The 26,509-nt window shown below is 37.9% G+C and overlaps 1 protein-coding gene across 50 annotated transcripts in view; it reads left to right on the top strand.

The window, feature by feature from the left end:
- Window positions 1-26,509, top strand: part of ESRRG (estrogen related receptor gamma) — a 617,890-nt gene that overhangs the window by 542,243 nt on the left and 49,138 nt on the right. For 32 of the 50 annotated variants that reach the window (XM_072759533.1, XM_072759528.1, XM_072759516.1 and 29 more), the window contains 2 exons: window positions 10,333-10,443; window positions 14,056-14,217. In XM_072759533.1, the coding sequence (XP_072615634.1) occupies window positions 10,333-10,443; window positions 14,056-14,217 (273 nt within the window). Of the gene's footprint in view, window positions 1-10,332; window positions 10,444-14,034; window positions 14,218-26,509 lie in introns of all 50 variants that reach the window. The other 18 variants (XM_072759499.1, XM_072759513.1, XM_072759502.1 and 15 more) reach the window with 1 other exon arrangement.

Raw genomic sequence — 26,509 nt, 5'->3', positions numbered from 1 at the left:
TTTTTAAAGATTTTATTTATTTATTCACCACACACACACACACACACACACACACACACACACACAGAAAGAGAGAGGCAGAGACACAGGCAGAGGGAGAAGCAGGCTCCATGCAGGGAGCCTGATGTGGGACTTGATCCCGGGTCTCCAGGATCACGTGCTGGGCCAAAGGCAGGCGCTTAACCACTGAGCCACCCAGGGATTCCCAACATTATGTATCAATTAAACATGAATCTGCAGTAGCTCCTTATTAAAACCTAGATTCTCACAGTGGTAAAATAAATATGTCATTGAATGTTTGTCTTGGAAACCAGATGTAAAGATATTTTTTCCTTTTTATATACATTTTGTCCCCAGCAAATTGAACTGAATTTATAGTTATCTTACTGAAACCAGGTAGGATAGAGATTCTGAAAATATTCAAGAGATTGAAAAATGATAAATGTAAATCAATTGCACAAGAAACATTACTTTAACATAGTCTCTTTTTATTGAAGACTTTTTAAAGTGATCTCCATACTCAACATGGAGCACGAACCCACAACTCTGAGATCAAGGGTTGCATGTTCTGTTCCATGGACTGAGCCAGCCAGGCCCCCCTGTTATTGATAGTCTTTTAATATTGTGGTGCATATATCATTTATATAAAGGTGCTTTCTTAGTATCACTGCCACTTATGATTCTTCTCCCAAGGTCTTAAATTCCTTGACTATCTAATGTGCCAACTTTGAGAGAGAAATTTTAGCTTGAAAACGTGCCCATGGTGGCCATGTGCTGCTGTGAACATCTCAGCACCAAAGGCAACTGGGAATGTACTCTGATTCTTTCATGCTTGTTTTCTCTCCTTGTGCATTTCTACAAGGCTAAGGCTTTCTTTCATACTCTCTCTTGTGTTTCCTTTCTTCTTCTCCATTGACTTTCCTCACAAATATTTAATCGCACAACTGGCAGGTGAGAGGGAGGTTAGTGATAGAATCTAGAGTTGGTTGAGAAGGGATGGAAACCATCATATTTTCTTTATTTCTACTCAGACCCTGAGTCAACCCATTATAGACTATTCGCTCACCAACTGCTTTTTTAATGTTCCTTCCTTTTTTAATTCTATGTGGGCTGCTGTAACAGAATACTATACACTGGGTGGCTGACAAACAACAGAAGTTTACTTCTCACATTTATAGAGGTTGAGAGGTCCAGGATCAAGGACCTTGCAGATTTACTGTTTGGTGAGGGCTTTTGGTGCCTAGATGGCCCTCTTTTCTCTGTCCTCATGTGGTAGAAGGGGGTGAGGGAGCTCTCTGGTGTCTCTTTTATAAGGGCACAGATCCCATAATCAGGGATGTACCTTCGTGACATAATCACCTCCCAAATGCCCCATCTCCAAATACCATCACACTGGGGATTAGGTTTTGACATTCCCATTAGGTTTTGGGAATTTTGTTGAGGCACGGACATTCAGTTTGTGGCACTTCTGCTGAAGCTGTCTCCACTAAAGACCTGCAGATGAGCTTCTAGACTGCACTGTCTTCCTCTCCATTGAGTGAAACCAAGTGACCGTGGCTTTCATCCCAGCCACTTGAAAACTTGCTTGTTTAATTTCATATTTAATTCATTTTTACGGGGTACTGAATTCTGCATAAATAGTATCTGTGCTTTTGTTTACACAGAGCATCCCTGTGGAGGGCTGTGCATTGTTATTACTATTATTATTGTATTAAACTTATTGCTGCCAGTGGCACAAGAAATAAGTGTCTCAGTGTCACAGGAAAATTTCTCACTGGTATGAGATTTAGGCATGTATACATTAATATTGTATTAACATTTAATCTCTATCAAACTGATTTTCCCCTACATATTTTATGTGCTAGGTATAATTCTTTTTTTTTTTTTGTATGACCTGGCTATATGTGTATTATGTTTCTTTGTACTAGACTTACTTTAATTTGAATCTCAATTATTGCCAAAGTACAATCACCAGAAAAATATTACTAAACCTCGTATGTCACTTTGGTATCTTATAACTGGCTCTCAGCATCTCAGCTTGAGTCTGGTAGTACAGTTGTAATACTTTGGTGAGTTCCTAACAAATTGGCCAGGACTTAAAGTTTTCTTCTACTAAAATGACCACGAGCTTCTCTCTTGAGCTTCCAAAAGCTCTTTGTCAGGTGCCCATCAGATCTGGCGTCACACATAATGAAACCAAATGACCCCCGGACTCACTGCCACCTTTCCCTGTTAGATTTTCACTTCTCGCCATCCCAACCCAGACCTATATTGTCTTTGAAATCCACATCTGCTTTTTTTGGTCATTAGACACGACTGTATTCCTCTCCATTGAAGGAAACAAAGTGACTCTGGCTCTCAACCCAGCAGCAACTTGTAAACCAGCTTGGTTGATTTCATATTTAATTCATTTTTACAGGGCATTGAATTTTGCATAAATAATATTTGTGCTTCTGTTTACACAGAGCATCCCCATGGGGTGCTGTGCACTGTTATTACTGTTATTATTGTGTTAAACTTATTGCTGCCAGTGTCACATTTAATTGTGAATTAGTAGAATCACTTTTCCTGATGTTGATGTGCAACCACATTTCATGTCTTTACCCACTAACTCATAACTTTATTCATACGAGGAGGCAATTTCATAAAGGATAAAGGGAAGAGTCCCTGGTATTAAACAGTAACAAGACAAAATAGAGTTTAGATAGACGTTAATTCACGGCAATATCTCTTTCAATAGTTCATGAAATTTTTAACAGGCCAAAAGCAGGAAAGGGAAAATTTTCTTTTTGTCTTTAAAGGTTGTCTCTATGTTTAGCAAGTGCAGGCCAAGCATGCTTTCCCTGCCTCCCTCCCTCCTTGCTTCCCTCTCTCCCTCCCTCCCTCCCTCTCTGACATCAGGCAAAGTAAGAAATAGTGCCTTTTGAATAGGAGATTTCCTTTAATTACATCGGGGAAGTGATAATGGTAGGTATTGCATGTTTAATGTAATGTTCTGGATGCCCCTTTTTCTTTTTCTCTTTTTTTTCCCCCTTCACAGCCACCTCATCTTGAGCAGAAATAAAAGGTTCAAGGCTTGTCAGCATCAGTTTATAGATAGCTGTTTAAAAATAATGAGATATTGGGTATTGTAAGGCTCAGGGCCGTGTTGCCAGACTCATTTATTTCCATTCACCTTTTGTCAGAATTGCAGACAGAAGACATTCAATTAAAACTTGTCACCTGTTGCAGATGACCTAATTTGTACTTGTATGTGTCATAGATTAGGGCTGCATGCTTCAGATGAAGCCACTTTACCCCTAGTAGAACAACATTTCCCCTGCAAAATATTTTGTCTATGGTTATTTCCAATTTCTATCATTTTGATTTCCACTCCAATCCAGATTATAAATTTAGCACATACCTCTGAACCAGGCAAGAAGAGAGAACTACGCCTTGAAAAAAAGGAGGAGGAACTTCTTTGGGGTTATGTCCTAGGCACAGAAATCTATAAATGTATTTTGGATGCATCTGGAATCTGAAACAGAGGGAAGCCTTTGTAATTTCCTATGCAAGCCCCACATGTTTAATAGTCCAGATAGCTATCAGGAGACCAAAAGGAAAGACTTCCCCTTGCTAATTGTTAATTCATCTGTAGAGCAAGGAAGCTTTAATGTGAGTCATGGCTTTTATCTCTTTTAGTGACTAAGGACTCAGTTTAAAAAAAAAAAAAAAAAAAGCCCACCTAATGGATATGCATTTTCTCTCCCTGTGTGATTTTCTCCTTTTATTTCAGCAGAACTTAGAGTGTTTCCACACGCAGCCAGACACTTTCCAAAGTTCCTGGATTGGTGCCATGATACTCCAGCAGAAGTAAATGTAACCTTGGGCCATACCAGGGGTGCCTGGTAGACAAGCCGCTGCTCTCCAGGCCTCCCCACCCTGAGCTGGAAATGCAGCCTGAGTGTTGCTGTGCCTCCAGGGCCCGGGTGAAACAGGCTTGTCTAATTTGCAATAGCATTTTAAGGAGGAACATGGGACAAGGAAATGAATGTCTTTGGGCCCCTGGAAAAGTCCCATAACTGAATCTTTTGATGATTTTCAGGCTGTCCAGTCGCATGGCTGTAAACTTTTTAAAAAGTCAAGTCACCCTCTGTGGAGTGAGAGATGCAAAATGCCTAGGCCTTCAGTTGAGTTCCCGTGTTCCAGCCTCCCCCAGCCAGTCCATCGTTCTGCCCACCTGCGGGCACCCCATATCATGATGTGAGCACTGTTTACCACGATGATGGGGTTTTATCTGCCTGCGGTTCTAGCTTTTGGAGTAAATACCAAATGCTCTTTTCCCAAAATAGAATTTGATGGCAGGGAGGCAGTATAAACATAGCGCTTAAGAATGTGGGTTCTGCAGCCATTCGCTCGGCTCCCACCCCTGGCTCGCTCTGCCTCTTGCGAGCTCCCGTTTTCTCATTTTGTAAAACAGGATAATAATAGCACCCGCCTCATAGGATTGCTATCAGGCTGAGATGTGTTCCTATATGTAAAACAATTAACCCGTTGCCTGGAATATAATAAGCTCTTGACAACCAATGACTGCTAGTAACTGGCTGATATTTTGGTTTGTTCCAAGACACTTCATGCAGAGATTGATTCATTCAATTAATAATGAAGACATGGCTTGGGAGGAAAATGTAGGTGTGAGGAGCCGAAGATTGCTGAATCAGGAAGAGAGGGACGAAATCCCGCAGCCAGATTTAAGGCTCTCACTGTCTATTTCGAGAAGGGGCCAGGGTGGTTGCAGATAGCTGGGGGGTGGGTGCGTTTTATGGTCTCACATGATCCTCAAGAAGTTAATGTGATTAGATTCTCCCTGGAGTATATGTGTGACTGTACAAATGATTTCCACTCATCCCCTTAAGAGAAGCCTATAAATATGCACAAGTACTCTGGGTTAAACTGGGCCCTTCTTTTAGGACATTGTCTCGAAGGAGAACCCCATCAGAGGCCGCCACTGACATTACCTGTCACTGCTGTGTCTGATACTGCTAATCGGCCTTAGCTTCTTTTCCTGCAGCTCCTCAAAGGGATTTTCTCTATCCTCTGTTTATGATGCTTCCCTCCCAGGAGTCTCAGGAGAGTTCCAGGGCGCTGTTAGGAACCCCTCTTCCCAAAGGGAAGGAGCAAGTGCTTTCCTACCGCAGTATCAGGAAGACCTTTAGTGGGGTGGAGTGGGGTGGTGTGGGGAGGTTCCCACCCTCTTCACCTCGCTGTTTCAGAAGGCTTTCTTTTCCAATTCCACCCCACAACTCAATTGCAACCCCTGTCTGTTCATCTGTTTAATACCAACTATTTATTTAGCGTTCATGAAATTACTCTTTAACAAAAGTCACAACCTCTTTAAAAATATTATATTTTTTCCTATGACTATCAGCATCTTCCTTAAGTATTCCAGGGGTCTGTGTAATTACTACTTTGCTTGGGAACCACGTTATAAAAGGCTGGACTTTAATTTAGAAAAGTAGGCTAGGGTATCCTTGCATAATTCTCTGAAGGGGAGATCTTTTATTATCCTGTGAAATGCCTCTCACTTTGTGCTATTAAAAATGTGAAAAAAAAATACTTTTGACTTTGGACTATATAATATTATAAAATTTGCATTTGGGCATAAAACGTAGACTTAAAATGAGCTGACCTAAGAAGACCTTGCACTGAACTGTTTTACTTCTCTTGGCGTTTATTTGCCTCACAGCGTATTTTTTTTCCTCCTTGCCCTATTCTCGCTTTCTCAATTTTGTAAATTCTGACAATGTAGAAGATTTGTAATTCCCTTGTGGCAATGTTAGGCACATGCTGTATTTGAAAGAAGAAGCGATGTGAAACATTCTACGTGGTAGGTAATGCCAACTATTAAAATCTTTTATTTAAAAAAAAAAGATAATAGGGGTCTCCACATGGATAGAAAATCCAATTGCCTTAATTAACTTCAAATCCTGTCAAACATTGAACATTGTGGGTATCTTATTTCCTGGGAGAAATCTTACTTTTCAACTTTTTCAAAACTGGCTACAAGTGAAGTCCAGGAAGAAATGTTTTGTATTCAATGTACTGGAAAAGTAGAGAGATAGGCTACGTCACCTTTGGTAGAAATGTCTAGAATCAGTTGATATCTGTTTAGGGCAAATCTGGATTTCCCAGGTCCTGGTTATAAATATTGTTGTTTTTCTTTGTTTCTGCTCAACTATTTGGAGACTTTGAAAAGCACCAGGCTAATTGGATAATTATCAATTCTCTACTTAAGTTTGTATTGTGTGCGTATAGCTAAACTCAGGGATAGCTTCCTCATTTTTGGTAGCATTGGAATTAGTTTCTGTATCTCTTCTAAAATAATTACATATCTAAGTGAAATTATTTATGACATGGATGAGTAGTAAATAGAATGGGACACCAAATATTTCTATAAATCACTTAGACATCAAATGAGTATCATTATTTGGCTTGTTCCCTTTGAATTATTTTACACTCCATCATACCTCAATCTGTTTCCCTCAGAATTGAGGCAAGGTAGACTGTCACACTCTGTGGGATAGATTTTTAATAAATGATCACGATGCAAAATATATTTGAATAAAGTAATACAGCAATTTTTCAACAAAATCATGATATAATAACTTCCATATTTTCCTTTCCATTTTAAGGTCTGTGAAATATTTTAATAATCATGTATATAATATCCAAACATATTAATATGTTATATAAATATACAGTGGATTTGATTGTATATGATCAAACATCAGGAAGGATATTGTCTTTATATCCACCTTATATTTGGAAAAATAGATAGGTTAAGGAACTCACCAAAGTTTACAGAGTCAGTTAATGAAAGAGCCAGTAAAAAAAAAACTCAACCATTCTGCCTGGCAAACTATGCTTTATTTTTTAAAACATATTCTCAATATGATCTTTAGGAATAAATTATTATGCTATTATAGTTGGAAACATTAAAAGGGGGTCTTTAGATTTTTTTTTATTATTTTTCATGAGAGACACAGACTGAGAGAGAGAGGCAGAGACACAGGCAGAGACACAGGCAGAGGGAGAAGCAGTCCCCATGCAGGGAGCCAGATGTGGGGCTCAATCCCAGGACCCCAAGATCATGCCCTGGGCTGAAGAAGGGCCCCAAACCTCCGAGCCACCCAGGGATCTAAAAGGGGATCCTTAATCTTGTCACAGAATCATTGCAGACAGTGGATCTAGCTAACAAGTATATATGAAATGATGATACATATTACATTTTGATATATGCAAAGCAAAAATTTTTAGATTTGATAATCCAAGAAATCGTCTATAAAATAGTACTTACAAACGATTACATTAAAATATCCTTATTTGGATATCCTTATTTCAATATCTTTTTTCTCTGAACATTCTCCATTTTTTATAGTTATGTATTTCTTTCTTCTTGATTTTTGATTTTTTAATTTAAATTCAGTTAACATGTAATGTATTATCAGTTTCAGATATAGAGGTCAGTGATTCCTCGGTCTTATATAATCCCCAGTACTCATCACATCATGTGCCCTCTTTAATGTCCATCACCCAGTTATCCCATCCTCCCACCCCACCTCCCCTCCAGCGACCCTCAGTTTGTTTCCTTTATTAAGAGTCTTTTATGGTTTACCTCCCTCTCTGATTTTGTCTTGTTTTTTTTTTTTTCTCTCTCCCCTATGATCCTTTGTTTTGTTTCTTAAATTCCACATATGAATGAGATCCTATAATTGTCTTTCTCTGATTGACTTATTTCACTTGGCATAATTCCCTCTAGTTCCATGCACGTTGTTGCAGATGGCAAGATTTCATTTTTGATGGCTGAGTAATATTCCATTGTATATGTATATTACATCTTCTTCATCCATTCATCTGTCAGTGGACATCTGGGCTCCTTCCATAGTTTGGCTGTTGTGGACATTGCTGCTATAAACACTGGGGTGCAGTAGATAATTCTTTTTTAACTCACCATATCATTTGCATATGTTCCTGCTAACGAGAAATTATGGTTTATATCTATGTTTTGTCAAATGCAATAGAGGTAGAATTTTCAGTGATAGTGGTTGATTTACAGTATTTTAAACATTTTGATGAAATATTTTTGTTCTTTGTACTCTACATTTTATTTCTACAAAATTAGCATCACAATTAGAAGAGTACAGTATCCCAGTTACTCAGCTTGCTTGCCATTGAGTTTTATACACTAGAAATGAGATGACAAGGGAACAGAACTCTACTGCAGGCAGAAAGTGCTTTCCAAGGAGCAGAAGGAAATACAGCTTCTTTGTGACCCCTGTGCCCTCTATTTTCAGCCAATATTTAGGCACTGTACTGATGTCTTTGTTTTGTGAAATTTACTATCAAAACCTACTTAATTGCTCTTGAAGTTGTCTCCTGATTTCATTTAAACTCTGCTTTGACATTTCAGTATGACATTTCAGGCTTTATCTAGAACTGAGTGTATATTTCTGTGTTTCACTAAAAGATAATCAACTTTTAAAGCAGCATTTTTTAAAAAATTTTATTTATTTATTCATGAGAGACCAGAGAGAGGCAGAGATATAGGCAGAGGGAGAAGCAGGCTCCCTGCGGGGAGCCCAATGTCGGACTCGATCCCAGGACCCCAGTATCAGAACCTGAGCCAAAGGCAGACTTCAACCACTGAGCCACCCAGGTGCCCCATAAAGTAGCATTATTAAGATAATATGAAAAATTGTGTTTTACTTTATCTCGTGGTTGAGTAGTAATCCTTACCATTGGAGAATATATATTCACTCCGGGGTTCATGTAGAGCTATGTCAGCATTTTCCAAACTGTGTCGCATAACTCAGAGAATCCACAATTCACGTGTTCCACATGATATTAATAAATATTCCCACAACCGGATCTTTGGTTAAATTAGTTTGCAAAACATTGCATAGGCTGTATTTCCTTCTGAGAGTTTTACAGAGGTCATTTGCATATTAAAGGCTCAGAGAGGCCTTTCAGTAAAATAATAATACTGATGATGCTGTTAAACCAAATCTATTTTCTAAACATTGTGAGAAATGCCAAAACATGTACAATGAACTACTTGGTTGAATTTATTAAGCCATGATGTCATAACGTTTTATCAATTTAGGTAATATCACAGAGTGAGTCTCCACCTTGCTCTTAACTCCCATGTAACCTCTGTATCAGATAAAGATTTATATGGCCCTTCTTAAACTTCACAATTATAGACTGGAAACCAAGTTATTAGCAAGCTGTTCTTACCACTATTCCATATAAATGAAACATTTTAAAAAAATATTTTATGTATTTATTCATGAGAGATACACAGAGAGAGTCAGAGACATAGGCAGAGAGAGAAGCAGGCTCCCTGCGGGGCAGCCGATGTGGAACTCGATCCCAGGATCCTGGGATCACGACCTGAGCCAAAGACAGATGCTCAACCGCTGAGCCACCCAGGTGTCCTGAAAATTTATTTTTAATTCCTGTCTTTCCCTTTTGCCTCTTTCCTCAGTATTCTAAATCCAGTGCCAGCAAAACCTCTCTGCATCTTGAGCCAACCCATCACTCTTTGGGAAGAAATTTTAGTAACTGCCAGTCTACCTCCTTCTTCTGGCTTTGCCCCTTAGCTCTGCCTCAGGAACCCCACATCCTAGTCTTCTGAATTCTTTTAGGAAGCTCCTCTTTCTGTCCCACATCCAGTCCAAACTTACTCCCAGTTTTCTCTCATCTGGAAGAAAATACAAAGGTGTGCCAAAGTGTAAGTAACATTCTCCTCTGAGACATGTTGACATTATAATAGGGAACAAGCCTTACATCTCATCTTGCAGAGTATAATTCCAGCTTTCCACAGCATGCAGATGCATCCAGTTCGATTCAATTCCATGGGTCCACAGTGAGCCCTCTGGTAGACCATGGAGGGTGGGATCACTCTTACATGTTGAGCTTTCACGGGTGACTGATAAAGAGGATATAGATTGCCATTGTCTTTAATTTGAGAAATGAGGCTAGTACCAAGTAATAGTTTCTTTGTATTAATTCCCTTGGAAATGTGCTTTTCCTTTGGTGTCTAAGTGTGAGAAAGACCATGTTGATGGCTTTGCATAAAATGCTTTCAGGTTTGTTATGCTCTGCCAAATTTGGTTTTCCAACTACTGGCGATTTTGGTTTAGCCACTACTTCTTTTTACATGCTTCCAATACCTCTGGACCATTCTGTGTTCTACTGTCTGTCTCCATAGCACCCATGGGTGATGGTCTGTGTATTTGGTCTCAAAGATGGATACCTCAGCAGTAAGCCAGTGCCTGTCTTTGCCCACAGGGGTGCGTCTTGACAGAGTACGTGGAGGTCGGCAGAAGTACAAGCGCAGAATAGATGCGGAGAACAGCCCCTACCTGAACCCTCAGCTGGTTCAGCCAGCCAAAAAGCCATGTAAGTACAGCAGACATGTCTGGCTTTCCAACACACAGAATCCTCCCCGTTGGCTCTATGTATATCAGTTTTGGCATGCCCATCCCTACCGACTCCAAGGAGACTTGTCTTTGTTGGGGGGCTGTGGCTCTGTTCCCAAAGATTGCCTTTGAGGAGCAACAGCCACTCGGCTAATTATCTTTTTTTTTTTCCTATGATTTTCTCTCGCCTACCTTTCTTTCACCTAGTCATTTTGAAGAAGTGTAAGCATATTAAGGCACAGCTTATATAGTGCGAATTTTACATTTACTGGTTATCTTTATTTTCAGAGGTACATAAAATGGATCATACTGTAATCATTAGTTCATTGGAGCTGTTAGTTTCAGATTTCACAAGAAAGTGATTTTTGTAGTTTTCACTAACTAAATGAGTTTGACTGCTCAACCTCCCAATGAAAATACATTAGGAGCCTCATTAATTTGGAGCTATAGAAGGTTAACACACTAGCTAGCAATAGATTAAAACAAGAATGGGCCCTCCTAATAACAAGCATAGGTTGGTGGTTCCATCTCAGATGCCCTTATGGGCATTATGAATTGTTTTTAAAGAGTCCATGGTTTTATAATGCCAGATTGCAATTTGAGAGGATGATGGGTACATTGCTAAAACGCAAGCCCCATTCTCTTTGTCATTAACTAAAAGGAGCTGGAATGTAGATTGAGGCAATAACTGCATCCCATTTTCTGAAAAATCGGTTCATAGTTATAGTGCAACAGAACTAGCCTTTTAGGATTTTTATGCATAGAGTTCGTACTAGGCACTGAAACGTGCTTGATGGAAACGGTCCTCACATTCAGCTGTCTCTGTCTCAGAAGACACAACCAGCACTTACCAGAGGAGGCTGCATCTATGGCCATTGTTGGTGATTTTTGATCTGCTTTCAAGGGAAGAGAAAGTGTCCGTTTCTAATTCAGATTCTCCAGGAGGGGTCGCTGCTGTGCATCATACATGTGAGCATATGGGGATCTGTTAAGTAAATAAAACAGACCCTGAACTGTAAATGAAAGGACATTTCAGCTATGTCAAAGGAAAAACAACCAGTTTTACATAAAATTAAAGCTTAAGTGAACATATGGCATAGTTTCCTTTTGCCTTTCCAAAAAACATTATGTTGATTATACCTTCAATTGTCCAATCTGGCATCTTCTCCTCAGCCTGCATAAGCTGTTTGGCATTCTGCAAATACAATCTAGGACTGCATTAAGCAGATTTTGCACATTATAATAAAAAACTTTCTGATAATACAATAAAATGCAATAAACACTAATGCTTAATTTCATTAGAGGTTAGTTTTCCTAGACTTGCTATTATACAGACTGCCCATTTCTCATTCATTTTACATGAGCATTGACTGAAACCATTGATAATTTCCTCTACCAAGAGAACAATGAGCACTAGCCCATTTTGTAAGTCCACATGATGGAGGAACAGTTATGGTTTTCAGCGTAAACCTGAGAAATTGGGAAGTGGCTTGTCAAGTACCTTTAAGAAGATTATAGCAATTTCAGTGAGCTCCATTTGTCTGAGATAAAGAGGACTCCTAATAAATCATTACTCATTATCTCAAGGCCTCTGTGTTAATTTTCCTTAGTCCATCCAATTAGTGTGTTTTTGTAACAAACATTTATAAAACTTAATTTTCAGATCCTGTCAGATAAGTGTCAAGAGGCTGTGCCTGGGCTCTGCTGAGAAAGTGGCTGAGGGAGATTTCTGGCCCCTGACTGATTGTTTGTGTACTACAAGAGCCCAAGAACGAAAATTGGGTTCTATTGATTCTAATTAGGGAAACATTAAATAAGATTTACCTAGAAACAGTGCTGCTGGCTATTCCATTTTCTGAATGATGGGAATTTCTTAGCTTCAGCCAAATTTCTCCCACCCTTCCAGTCAAGCATCCATTGACGTGGGTAAAACAGGTAACCATCTTCCCAGTATGGAAAGAACTAGAATCAGGATTTCCCTTGGGTACGTTTTTGTGCCCTTTATTAAATGTTGCACTTTCTTCTAATCCTGAGAAACTAGTGGTTGCTGACAGGTTTTGCTGCATTGTCAGAGCAATGAAAGTTGAAACTTTTCCAAGCGTAACTAAAAATACAGGGTGTTGTTTCTATAGCATATACAAGAAACAAATGCCATTCTTCACAGAATCTACAAATTTAAAAAAAAAGAATCTGTATTGAATTTAATTTTTTTCCTACAAAATATGGTGTTTGGGAATATTTCCTCCCAAATCTGCATTTTCAATTTGGTGATAATTGAATATTACTGCCAGCGAATGGTTATCTGTTGATTATTTGCAATAAATTCAATGCATATAGCAGCCATAAAAATAAAATTTTTAAATGTTAGAAAAAATGCTAATTAAAGAACTTGGATAATTTCCTTGTCATTTAGTTAAAGAAAACTAAAAGGAATGCTGTTTTTAATTTTAAGGTAGATGAAGTCTTTTCATCTGGGTTAAAAAAGTTAAACACTTAGAATGAAAGAAAAATTACCAAGTAAACGCAGAGGAAACGGGCTTTGCTCACAAAAGTCTCATTTAATACCCTGGTTTTTTAGAGTAATAGTACATAGAACATTGAAATATTTGAGTTTATCCTTACCCATTTGTATCTCTTCACTTAGAAGAAAGTATAAAATCTAAAACAGCACATAGAAATAGAAAATAGGGCCAACAAGAAAAATCATTCCGTTAGCAAGGCTTTACAACCCTTCCATAAACTCTCACATGCCCCTAAGCAATAAAACACATTTGATGTGATGCTTTCCATTTGTCTCTAGTGTTTATTTTATGAAGGATTTTAAAAACATATATCACAAATTTTAGACAGATAAATCTGAACCAGAGAATGAGCTAAAGACAACAGATGAAAATAGAGGATTAAAGAATTAGACACTCCAAAGAGAAGACATTGTAACATTTAAGTAGGAGTATTTTTCTGGAAACAGATATTGGCTATATTTGAAAGATTGGCTGGGTGTGTGGGGAGGGAGAGAAATTCTTCTTTAATGCATCCCACAGAGATAGAGTTATATAGTCAGTAATTCACCCAGGCAGAAGGGCTCTGACCTTTGCTCTTCTTTAGAGGAATTAACACAATTAATGACTTTCGTGCCCATTATGACTATGGGCAATGATAGTTTCTTGCCTTCCACATTATATTCTATATTTCAGTGGTTTACTGTGGATTTTTATTTTAAAGACGTTGTATGCTATTGAATCTGTTTCCCCATATCCCACTTAAGAATCAAAGAGCAAACCCAGAAAGCATCTAACTTCTCTTATCTGTTTGCTATAAAAAATTTCATTACAGGACAGATGCTTCATTCCAGCAAAGGCAGGTAGAGCGAAGAAGAAGAAAGGAATGCATCTTGTTACAACTGCAGTGGCTGATTTCTTGCTATGAGTTTTCCTGAACACTGTTTACTATGCATATATTGAACCATCAGTAGGTTATTTGGGGTTTATTGTAGGCAATTTGAATTATTTTTCAAAATGCAGCATACTATAGGGTTTGTGAAAGAAGGATGATGCTACTAGTGATCTTGTAGTGCTCTGGTCTGATCCTGCAGATAACAAGATTGTCTCACATTTGTTGGTGGCCGAACCGGAGAAGATCTATGCCATGCCTGACCCTACTGTCCCTGACAGTGACATCAAAGCCCTCACTACACTGTGTGACTTGGCTGACCGGGAGTTGGTGGTTATCATTGGATGGGCGAAGCATATTCCAGGTACATTTCCTGAAAAGAAAAAAAAATGAGACAGAAAAGGTTGCGAAATTCCCTAATACATAGATTCAGGCAAATTCAAATATTTCTCATTATTATGTTTTTTAACCTTTACATTTGTTTTTATCATAGTTAATTTAGAGCTTTGCTTGACCTTAATTGTATCATAAACCTCTCTATATCTGTACCACCTTGAACTCTTGTTATTTTTTTTTGATATGCAAAGGTACTATTGCCAATATATAAGGTAAAGAGAATATAACTTTAAAAACATATGTCTTTCTTCCTCTTAAAATTCTGCACTTTCTCCTAAGGAGATACTTCTCTTTTTTCTTTTCACTTTAAAAAATGTCTTTGTCAGCACAACTCAGTGTACCTTTTTTCCTTTTAAGAATCACTCATTTCATTTTATTGTTCATGGTGGCTTTTTACACCAAATTGCTGTTCGTATTTACAAGCACACCTTTGGTTGGCAATTAGGTATTTACCAAGGATTTGTACACAAATTCTAAGAAAAAATATTAAACAGACACCATAAACTTTCCCATATAGTAACCTAAAAGTATTATTTTAAAGTATCCTATTACTTTTCTTTCTTGGCTTAGAAGATCCCATTATATCAATAAACAGATACCTGGTCACAAGTTTTGAGGATTTTAGTAGTCTGCTTGAATTATTTTTTGTTTGTTTGAACTTTGATCTTCAAGTAGTTCATAAGCAAGTTTTTGAATGATGAGCAGTGTTTTTCTGGTATGGTTAACTTATTTGCGTCTCCTTAAACTAGTTTGTCTTTATGCGTTGAATGCTACAGTAATTTCTTTAATCAAATTGATGGAAGTCCCTTCCCCAGCCCACACTGAAGCCAATTTCTTGGTCATGATACGCCAGCTATGTTGCTAACAGTCGTAACGGACTGTCAAGCCATATCGCAGTGAAGCTAATTTGAAGTCATTAGGTGTGCGGCGTTCAGGCGACAATTTGTTACAGTGGTTAGGAACACAGCTGACATTTCTGAATGGCTTTGTTCGGTGCAGTTCTAGATGAGGCCCAGCAAATTGTAAACTAATTTAAACATCACTCTGTATTATACTAGCTACTTTGTCTTACACTGTTTGCTAATAAAGCACCCCAAATTAAGTCAGAACTAGTTAAATAGGTGAGCTTGAGTGCGTTCTTTAGAAGATACCTACACAAGGGTTACTACATGTAAAAGAAGGAGGAGAATTGGATCATATAGATAGTTGATACTGCATTTAGATTGTAATCACATCTATGTGACTTCTAAAAACAGAAAAAAAAGGATGTGCTAAAAGATGTTAAGACGTTTGGGAATTGTGGCAGTGGGAACTGTCAGAATTTGCTTAAACAGTGTATGAAAACTTATCTGGATGAAAAGTGCTGTGAAGCGTATTACAGCAAAAGAAACAAAATTAACATTTGTTGATATCCACATTTTAGATAATTAACATATATCACTTGTATTTATGTATTTTATTACTTTACGTATATAGACATGTACAAGCGCATGCATATATACTCACATCTTATTTTTTAATTAAAAAAAAGATTTTATTTTTGAGTAATCTTTACACCCACAGTGAGGCTTGAACCAACAACCCTGAGGAACAAGAGTTGCACGCTCTACCAATTGAGCCAGCTAGGCACCCCTATACTCACATATTTAAAATATTATTCTGGGGCGCCTGGGTGGCTCAGTTGGTTAAATGTCTGACTCTTGATATTGGCTCAGGTCATGATCTCGGGGTTCTGAGACTGAGCCTCACATCAGACTCTATGCTGGGCATGGAGCCTGCTTAAGATTCTCTCTCTCTTCCTCTGCTCCTCAATCCTTTCTCTCCCTCCTCCCTCCTTCCCTCCCTCTCTTTCTTAAAAATAAAATAAAATAGACAAAAAAAAATCATTATCCAACCTAGGATTGTCAGCCTTGACATTACTGATGTTTGGAAACAGTTATCCTTTCTTGTAGGGGACTGTCTTGTTCATGGTAGGATGTTCAGTAGTATCCTGGGCTTCTATCTCTAGCACCCTTGAGTTGGACAAACAAAACTGTCTTTAGACATGGACGTATGTCCTCTGGTGGGCAAATCTGTGCCCCTCTTCCTCAACTGAGAACCGTTGTTTTAATCTGAGAATCAAGTACTGTTATCTTTAATTCAAAGATAGGGAACTTTGAGGCATAATGGGGTAAAAACACACAAATTCACAAATATATCCGGTGCCTTCAAAGCATATTCATCATTGCTTCCTGGAGTAGAATCAGGATACCCAGTTGACTGCATTTGAAAGAACCACCTCAAAATAATAATGATAATAGTGTTCATATTACTGATAACAACAGCATGAAAGACTGTGTCACTATGGCTCCGAACTTCCCATTATTTTAGAGAACTCAGCCCAAGTACTCGTGAATTAAGAGACGTGTTAAGCCAATATTGTAATATTGTTCAGACATCCCATAATAAAGACCAATAAAAGTCAACAACTCCTTACAGTGCTCTCTGGTGAGGAAAAGTCAATGATAAATTTGTTGGTCCAGTTGTGCATCTAAGTAGAAATGTCAGCTTACAAAGGAACCTGTCACTGTAAAGGGGCTCTAGTGACTTTTGTGAAGACAGTAACTTTAAATAACTATGAGTAACAGCATTTCCAGTGGTGGAAACAATTACTATACGATTATGTGTTCAGTCTTAAGCTGAGGCTTAGAATTGGTGGGGACTGACGTGATTCTCTCTCCATAGCAAATGCCAGAGGAGGTCACTGTGGAGTGATGATTCACAGCTCTGGTGTTCGTGATACCCTCAGGGTGTTTAAATGATTGCAAGGAGTGGCTTGGCTTTTCAGAAAAGAATTAGCCAAACAAGAATTAACTGGAATTCTTTTAAATTATTAAATAATAAGTGTGCCATACAATGTTTTGAGGTAGAAGGGGAGGATACTCTGATATCAGAGTGCTGGTATACCCCGGGTTCAGGGAGGTTGGGTGCAGCAGCAATGTGGAGTGTAGGATTGGTGGGGGGGGCTGGTGGGGAGGGAGACAAAGAGAATATAAAGATTAAGGTCACATTTCTGCCTTGATGGAAGTAAAATCGTGTTCTTGATAACATGACCCAGTCCTCATAACTGGGGTCAGAGCCTGAATTAAAGTCAAATCAGAACTGAAATTTCACCTGTCTTTGTCTTAACTTTAAAACTCTTTGTATAATGCTTATGTGAAAATTAAAGTGAAATCTTCCTTTAATGCTAAAATGTAAGCCTTCGCTCTCTCTATGCTCCTCTCAGTTTGTGTAATCACACACACACACACACACACACACACACATATGCAGTTCAAAAATTAAGTTTAGCATCTAAGATAAGATCAGTAGCCTCTCTGCACTGCTGGGAATGTACTCTTAAAGCCTTACTTTTGCTACATAAAAAAGTGAAGAATTCAACAAAAGAAAATACTGAAGGAAAATACATATGGAGTGTTTTTTTTTATCAGTAAATCGAATTAGTTGACTTACTTTAATAAATCATATAAATGGAAAAGTGTGTTCTTAGGAAACATGACCATACTTTATCTATAGAAGAAAAAAGATCACAAGGGCTTTAGAAAATGCTTGACTTTAGTTGGAGGAGCATAAGGGCACAAGAACAGATGATGGTGCCCTAATAGCCCTTTTTAAGAATGACAGGGCCCCGCCATTAGCATCCTTTTATATCCTTGGAAATTGCTCATGCCTCGCTTTTCTGGTTCCTATCTGCCTGACTCTTTTTTATTTCTCTTTCAATTTCGTCCGCGCTCGGATAAGCGCATGCTAACACAATATGATTGAGCTGTAAAATGGAACGCTGTCGCCTCTAATCTCTTTTATGTAGATACGGAGTTACTGCACACTCCACTTCATTCTCTCCCCATTGTTGGCCTTTTTTAGAATGGGCTGCCAAGTAATGGAGGCTCCGGCAAATATTAGAGCTAGGTTTCACAGGGTGTGATAAGACGATTATCAGCCCAGCAGTCAGATCTCTTATTGTTCTTTGTGGTTGATTAAAATATTATTATGTACTGTTACTTTGTTAGCAAAATGCAGAATGTGCTTAGTCAGATGGTGCTTAAAAAAGCATAACCCATATTAGCTGACCTATATAAGTGGCTTAAATATATTATGGGTCTCATCCGACAGTTTACTGTAAAAAAGAATAGAAGGGTATTTGAACAATTAAGCCAATGAATGTATTTTAGAGAATTTTTTTCCTTTATCAAAGATGGCAGATTTTTAGGTAGGCTTGCTTATTTTTAACAAGACAAATTAAACCCTTGCCTACTAAAGAAGAAGACTCTGCCTAAGTTTGGGGCCTCTTAGTCATGTTTATAGAATGATTTCTTTTGGAATGAGATCAACATAGAGAAACAACTCTAATTTTTATTCATACTCAGTGAAGGCAGGAAATAGTAAGCTCTAAGAAAAACCAAAATAGAAAGATAATGTGATAAAACATTCTTTATATGTAGTTTCCTCATGTGAGAAACAGAAATCTAAAGTATAGAAACCAGTATTTTTCATTTACACCGAAACATGTTTTTGTAAAAACATGCAGTTCAAAGAATGTATCAAAAATTGCTCCTTGAATTGGATTTTTTATTTTTCTCAACAGAAGTATTGAGACTTTTCTAGAAATGACAGAAATCTTTAAAGAACATGTTTGAACTATTTCTATATTAGGATATAAATTTGGTGGGCAAATACCCAAGATTATTTCAAGCGTCTATCGCTAACGATATCTTTTAAAGATGTATCCATTGTTCTAATGCATTTTATGTAGAGACCAATTTTTAAGATTATATCATCTCCAACCAAAGTTGCGGAGGTTTTAAAAATGCCCAATCCTTATCTTAAACTCGTAGCACCATTAAGTGATGATGATATGTGTAAAAAGCACATGCAAAAAATGTAGTGGAAATAATTACCATAAGATTATGTTTCCATTTATAACCCAAAAGTATGTTTCCGTGTGTGTATGTGTGTGGTTATGGTGTGATGTGCAGGTCAAGGGCATGGTTGACTAAAAGAGAATCATATTATATATAAGTAGCACCTAATACTCAGTGTGGGATCTCTATCACTGGCACTTGATAAATATTTTATTGATTACTTGATTTAAAATATGCATAGCCCCAAACTGCTAATTGGCCCTGAGGCTCCACTCTCTACCCCATCCTAGAACTGAATTTACATGTAGTTGTAATTTCTGCTTGCTGTGAATGAATTGAAGTGATTACAACCCCCTTTCTCAGGATTAATTTTTCTTTTGTGTATGTAACTTAATGATTTCAGAACTATGAAGTAGTCGAGTCTTTTAGTTAAGTGGAGAAAATGTAAATTTAAGACCCAAAGCCTTGACACTTAATAGTGCTATTTAAATTATAATTATATTCTATTACCAAATATTTGGAAGTTATATTTCACATACCTGGTAGTTGTATACCTGTGCACCTATAGTTGTGGTTTATGAGGGTAGAATGAACCTGAAAGTAAAATTAGACAGCTTAAGCTGTAGTGGAGTAATTTTTTGTAAGTTACTTAATTGCTCTAGCCATTAGTTATATTGTGAAAATCAAATGAGGGAAAGAATACACATGCAAATTAAACACATATGTATAATTAATTTGCAAATTATAAAGCATGATCTAAATGTAAAATATTCAGTGTTCATTTTAGTTTCTAAAGTTCTGCACATAGGTTGTCATTTTATTGCAATTAAAACCAAGTGATCCAAAAAGTCAGTGAAAAATTAGAGGAAGACAAACCATGAGAGACTCCTAACTCAGGGAAACAAAAAAAGGGTTGCAGAAGGGGAGGAGGGTGGAGGGATGGGATAATTGGGTGATGGTCACTGAGGAGGGCACATGATGTGATGAGCACTGGGTGTTAAACTATATGTTGGCAAATTCAATTAAAATAAAATAAAATAAAATAAAATAAAATAAAAATCCATTTCAAAAAATAATCACAATAAACATTGGTTGTAATACAAAGGCAGGAGGGAAGCTTATTTAACCAAAAGGATCTTTGTATGGATATTGTCATCATTCTGTCTTAGGTGAGTGGGATCATTAGCATCTAAATAATCTAGTACATCCTTCTAGGCCAAACCTAAAATACCTGAATATTTATTAGTTTCTGAAGTCACAGCTGTAATATGGAAACATGAGCTAGTAAGTCAAAAAACATGTTATGAAAAAAATAATCTGAAAGGTCACCTAAGGTCCTTCATTTTCTGCAGCTACCCTTGCTAGAAATAAAAAATATATAGAGATCACAAGAAGTTGAAAGTTTTCCTAGATGGAGATCCCATTCAAGTGTCAACCCAAATATTGTTAAAGATGCTCATAGAGACTTACTGTCACCACTCCATTCCATTGTTTGTGACCTAGTGCCTTTCTGTAACCATGCTGAATTACCTGTGCTCATGTGATCCCTAGGCCAGCATTACTTATGCTCCCTAAATCATATTTGCCACCCATACATAGCCATGCTATTGTATACCTCTGCTCAAAGAGGAATCATAATTTCACAGTAATCACTGAATACAATTTGAATAACTGCTATGTACCCAACACTACGCTTGGTACTGTGGAAATAGAAAAGATATACATGACATGATCTCTACCCTGAATCCTGTATCTCTGCCTACATAAATATATATGCATGTGTTGTGTGCACATATATGTGACAATCTCCTTTTAATGAGATTAAGCTTTCAATACAAAAATAACGAACATCTATGTAGTTATTTATTGTTTACAAAGCACTTTCACAGACATTTATTTGATACCCACAAAAATTCAGTCATTATTCTCTGGGTAGGTTTTACTCTTACAATCCTCACTTTTTACATGAGCAAACTTGAGAGTCAGGAAGTTTGACTCACACTGTTCACGTTACTTGGACCCACAGAATATTTAGCTTACATGACTTTTTACCAGTAGCTTCATTATATCTTTCTTCCTTGTCCTCATCTTACTTCCCCCATGTCTAGTGTCATTTCTTCCAGATTATCTACCTACTTTTCATAACAGGTTGTGTAAATGTAACATATTTGCCCTATCTTTAACCTTTGTGCATTTACAAAATACAAGATCCAAGGAAAGGTGGAATGAATTAAAAAAGGAAATGTATGACACTTTTTTCAATGAACATAAGTATCTGGATCTTCACTTTGACCATGTACCCTGGATAGGCCAGATCACAGATTTTGATGAAATGAGGCAATTGCTGTGTAACTACTCATCTGAATAGTTGGAAAAGTTCCTAAATGATTGGTTGCTAAAACTGGATGCTCCACGCTTCCTTAGTGTTTTTGGATTCACTGGCCATTGAATTTGATTGAGAGTTATAGGTAAACTGGAGCAGAAGTGAGTCAAGTGACCTTCAGTCACACCAAATATCAAAATGTTAGCTCTACTGCTTAACCTTGAATCCATTTCATCCTCCCTCCCACTCTCTTCTCTTCCTTCTTTCTTTCCTTCCTCCCTCCTTTCCTGCCTTCCTGCCTTCCTGCCTTCCTTCCTTCCTTAAGGCATTTAGTGAGCTCTGTGTCAGGTACTGTGTGCAAAGGATTGCACAAGACTGTGAATACAGAACAAGTTCTGCTTTTCCGACCCTCCCAGTGTGGTGGGTGATTCAGAGAGATGAATGGACAACTCTAACTCTGTGATGTGAGCTGTGGCGGTGCTCTCACACAGAGTCACATGGAACATGGAAGGAGCAGTATGGGACTAGATTCATAGCCAAGGATTCCATCTTGAAAAATCTTGAGTTTCATGCTAAGGAAATAGCATTTTATACTGAAGGCAATAGAAGCAATTGCAATTTTTAACTCAGTGACAGGATTAAAACTGCATTTTGAAAAGATTAAAATCAGAATCTTGAGCCAACTTACATAGAGAAAGATTACTCAGTGTACTTTTGAAAACAACAGTGTTAAATTTCTGAGTGTTAAGGATTTCTGAATGCACTATGTTCTAACATATATGATACCATTTTCAGGCAAGTTCTTTGTAATTGTTAAACTCTTTTGAATAATGAGGTGACAGGATTGAGTCCAGTCATTTCATTTGCCATATGTCATGATCTCTCAGAAGCCTGAAATAGCTTGAAATCTACCTGAGGATTATGAAAATATTGACATCCTTGAGACCTGGCCCAACTCTTTCTGTTCTGGAATTCTGTTTGTTAATGGAGCTGTTACTTCTGACTTTTAGATTCTTCTCAAAGCTACTTGATGAGTTAAGGAGAGAAAGACTTTTGTGTCTTGCAAGAAAGTTGTTATATGAAACCTGCTATAATTAGCATAATCCATATATGCCTAAATGCTTAATCAAAATATCTTTATCCACCTCTTAAAGAAGAATTCGAGGGAGAAGAGCAGAACATGATGCCAGCATGTTTTGTTTCTCTCTTTGCTCCTTTTTGACTCCCCTTCCAACCCTAACCCTGCCTCCCCTCTGTGGGCTGGTTGCACTTTTTCCCCTGCGTCCCCCTTTATCTGCCTCAGCCAATCTCCAAATGAATGCATGTCTATCCTGGCCTTGGCTTTGACACTCTGGATATATTGATTAATAGTTGCCCTAAGCTCCTTTTAGCAAATCAAATTTTCACTTTTAGCAAGGATTTCGCCTCTGATTTATTCAGCAAAGTGAAATGCACTAAATTGACTTTGACATTCAGGGAAAATGGCTGAAAAACAAAGAGCAGAAGAAAGAGATATAAATTGTGTGGCAGCTGGAGACTTCAAGCATCAGAGAAACAGTTTTCTATAGAATACAGAGTAATTTAAAAGCACTTTTTAAACACGGAGAGAAGTGATGTCTTCAAAAATTTAACTGCTGAGTTTTCTTTTTGAAAGAGGGTAGAAGTATTACTCAGCTGAACTCAGACTTTCTGGCACAAGACATTATATTTTGTAGATAAAAATAGCTATGTAATCCAGGATTGTATATATCCAAATTAGTTTATGAAAATGAGGAAGTAACCTAATTACTTTGGAAAAGAAATATTCAAGAATAATCCTATACAAAATAGAAAGTTAACTTGAAAGCTCTAGTACTTTGTAGCTGTGTGTGTGTGTGTGTGTGTGTGTGTGCATGTGTGCCTGTGTGTGGGTTGTAAAGAATGGAAATGCCTCATCACCACAAGGAGAATTTGAAATAATTTTGGATCACGATCTCAGTAGAGAAAATCCATGCAACTTTATTCTTCTGTATGCCTTTTCCACAAGAATGTCAGCCTTGGCTGTGTTCTTTTATGTGACTAAGCCAGCCTACTTCCTTGTTAGCCCAAGGTTCAGTGAGTAAGTAACCATCGGGTTCAAGATACAAAGTGTGATTTTGATGTGTAAAAAGAAATAGTGCTGGTGTGTGGCTGAAGCCAAGAAAGGCCAGTTGAACTGAACTCACTGGGGGCACTTGGGAGGAATTAGAGGTGTGAGGAGTGTCGAGGAATATTTTTTGATATTGGGATCTAATAGACTGTTGCTTCACTTACGTGGAGAGATTATCAGAGTAGAGAAAGGAGAATGGGAAAGTGAAAGCTACAGCTGGAATTTGGTGCTCATTGACCCCTTTCCTATTCAGTATGACTTTTTCTTATTAACCGAAGTTGGGGTCCACGTAGCCAAGGGACTCTCCCTTTAACCCGATATTATTCCTTTAATGTTCAATAAATCTAATTTATTTCATTTTTTAAAAATATTTATTTATTTGTTTGTTTTTATTTTTTTTAAGATTTTATTTATTTATTCATGAGAGACACACAGAGAGAGAGAGACAGAGACAGAGCCAGAGACATAGGTGGAGGGAGAAGCAGGCTCCATGCAGGGAGCCCGATGTGGGACTCGATCCCGGGTCTCCTGGATCATGCCCTGGGCTAAAGGCGGCACCAAACCACTGAGCCACCCGGGCTGCCCTATTTATTTATTTGAGAGAGAGAGGTAAGGGGGAGGGGCAGTGAGAGGGGCAGACAAACAGACTCCCCGCAGAGCAGGGAGCCCAACTTCGTTGGGTCTCCATCCGAGGATCCTGAGATCATGACCTGAGCCGAAATCAAGAGTCAGACACTTAACTGACTGAACCACCTAGGCGCCCCTCAATCTAATTTATTTTGAATAAATCCAAAGTGACCCCAGCTCTCCATACCAGGGGCATTTTACACCTCAGATGTCTTAACATTGTACGTGACCTGTCCATAAGGGATTTTCCTAAAATCAAGCAGCTTCCTCCCCAATTCAGGCCACTTCTAAACATCATAAATGACTCTTAATTAGAAGAATCCAATTTGAAGAACCTATTTAACTTGCCCAAATCACTTAATTTATTTTTTTAGGGTTTTTATTTATTTATTCATGAGAGACACAAAGAGGCAGAGACACAGGCAGAGGGAGAAGCAGGCTACACCCAGGGAGCCTGATGTGGGACTTGATCCCAGGACCCTGGGTTCACACCCTGAACCCTAGGCAGATGCTCAATTACTGAGCCACCCAGGTGTCCCCCAAACAATTTTAACTGACCAAAATTTCTAAGAACCTTATGCTATATGATAAACAGATAATACCTCTATTTGTTTACGTACACCTTGATATTTTTCTTAAGAAAATTTATCTTTTTCCCAGAAAAAAACACTACATTTTTTATTCTCTGAAGCAGTCAACAGCTTTTTTTTTTTAAATTTATTTTTGCCTAGTTATTTTTTTCCCTCTAGCGAGTGTCAGGAACGATGTACAAAACACACGAACTCCACATAAAAGAAATATTCAGCTTAGGTTTCATACTTGGATCTCTTCTGGTGTGGTGCAATATTATTATATGAATTAAAAAGTGCTAGTACACTGTAGTTTAGCTAAAGAGGAAAATATAATGGATAAATATCAGCCCTTAGTAATTCTGGGAGTTATAGTCCGCTCAATTTAGTTAATCCCAAAATTTTAACCAGTCTCTATGAATCACATAATTTTGCTTCCAATAGAGAAATTATATTTTCGTTGCCAAAATGGGCATTAAGCCCTAACTGCAAATTATTAATATAATAATCAAGAAGGGGAAAGGACCAGTTCCTTCAGCTGGATACAGATCAAGCAAGTGTATGGCTGGATGTCCAGGTCAGCAGCCTTGCCTGCCTGGTTGTAAAGAGTCATCGGAGCCCAATTAATAAATACTATCACTCCAGGGGTGTCTCTAAAGAGAGGCTCCCTCCTCTCTGTGTGAAGAAGGCTTCACACCTGCTTAACCTACATTAGGAAAGGATTAATTACCTGAAGTGCCGGGCCCCTCAGCCAGTCAGCACGTTTGTGCCAGGGCACATGGTGGCCTCGGCTGAGGAGGGAGAGAGGGAGAAGGAGCAGCTGGGAGATCATGGAAAGACCAGCTCCTCCTGATATGGTCAGCACTTTAGGAAAAAAAAAAAAAAAAGAGGTCCATCTGTACTTATTCTTGTGATTTTCTGTGTCATGGAAGAGCTCAGTGGCAGGGTATCTTCAATGCAGGTTCGCCTGTGCTTGTTACTCAGATTAACCTTTTGTGGAAAAACATGGAATAACTATTGATAGCATTTCAGATTTGCTTCTGTGAGTTGCTATTTTTTCTGAAGTGAAGTGTTTTATGATAGACTTTTCCTAAAGTTTTTAAAATAGGCTTGTTTACTCAAGAACATGCTAGGAGGAATCTTTTTTGACACTTTATTTTCTTTTAAACAAATGGAATAATATTGAAGAGAGAGCTCTTTGCCCCCCCCCCCAAAAAAAAATTTAGTTATGGAGGACAGAACCAGAATGGACCTTAGAGATCATTTGGTAGAACTTTGCATTTTAAGTGGAGGTTCTTGACTGTAGTGGGTGATGTGCTGGCCTTGGAATTAGAGACTATGATTCAGATTCTGATATTGCTGCATATCATGAGCTCAGTGTGTTTATGCCCAAGATGGGATAATGATGCCTTCCTTATAGGTTGCTAGGACAGTTCTGTGGGTTAATATTTGTAAAATGCCCAATCCAATCTCTGGCTTTTAATTGTAAGTATTCAATGAATGTTAAATGCCTCTACTTGCAAATTCACTTATGGATAAAGATACTTAAGACCAGGAAAACTGAATGACTTACCCAAAGTAACAAGTTAGTCAGTGATAGAATTGAGATCAACACTTTGTTTAAAAGTATTTCTTTCCCTTTTTAAAAATTTAAATTCAATTTGCCAACATATAGTGTAAACACCCAGTGCTCATCCCATCAAGTGCTCTCC

Source organism: Vulpes vulpes, chromosome 5 (assembly GCF_048418805.1).
Source record: "Vulpes vulpes isolate BD-2025 chromosome 5, VulVul3, whole genome shotgun sequence".
Classification (NCBI taxonomy): Eukaryota; Metazoa; Chordata; class Mammalia; order Carnivora; family Canidae; genus Vulpes; species Vulpes vulpes.
This window is presented reverse-complemented; position numbering and strand designations above follow the sequence as displayed.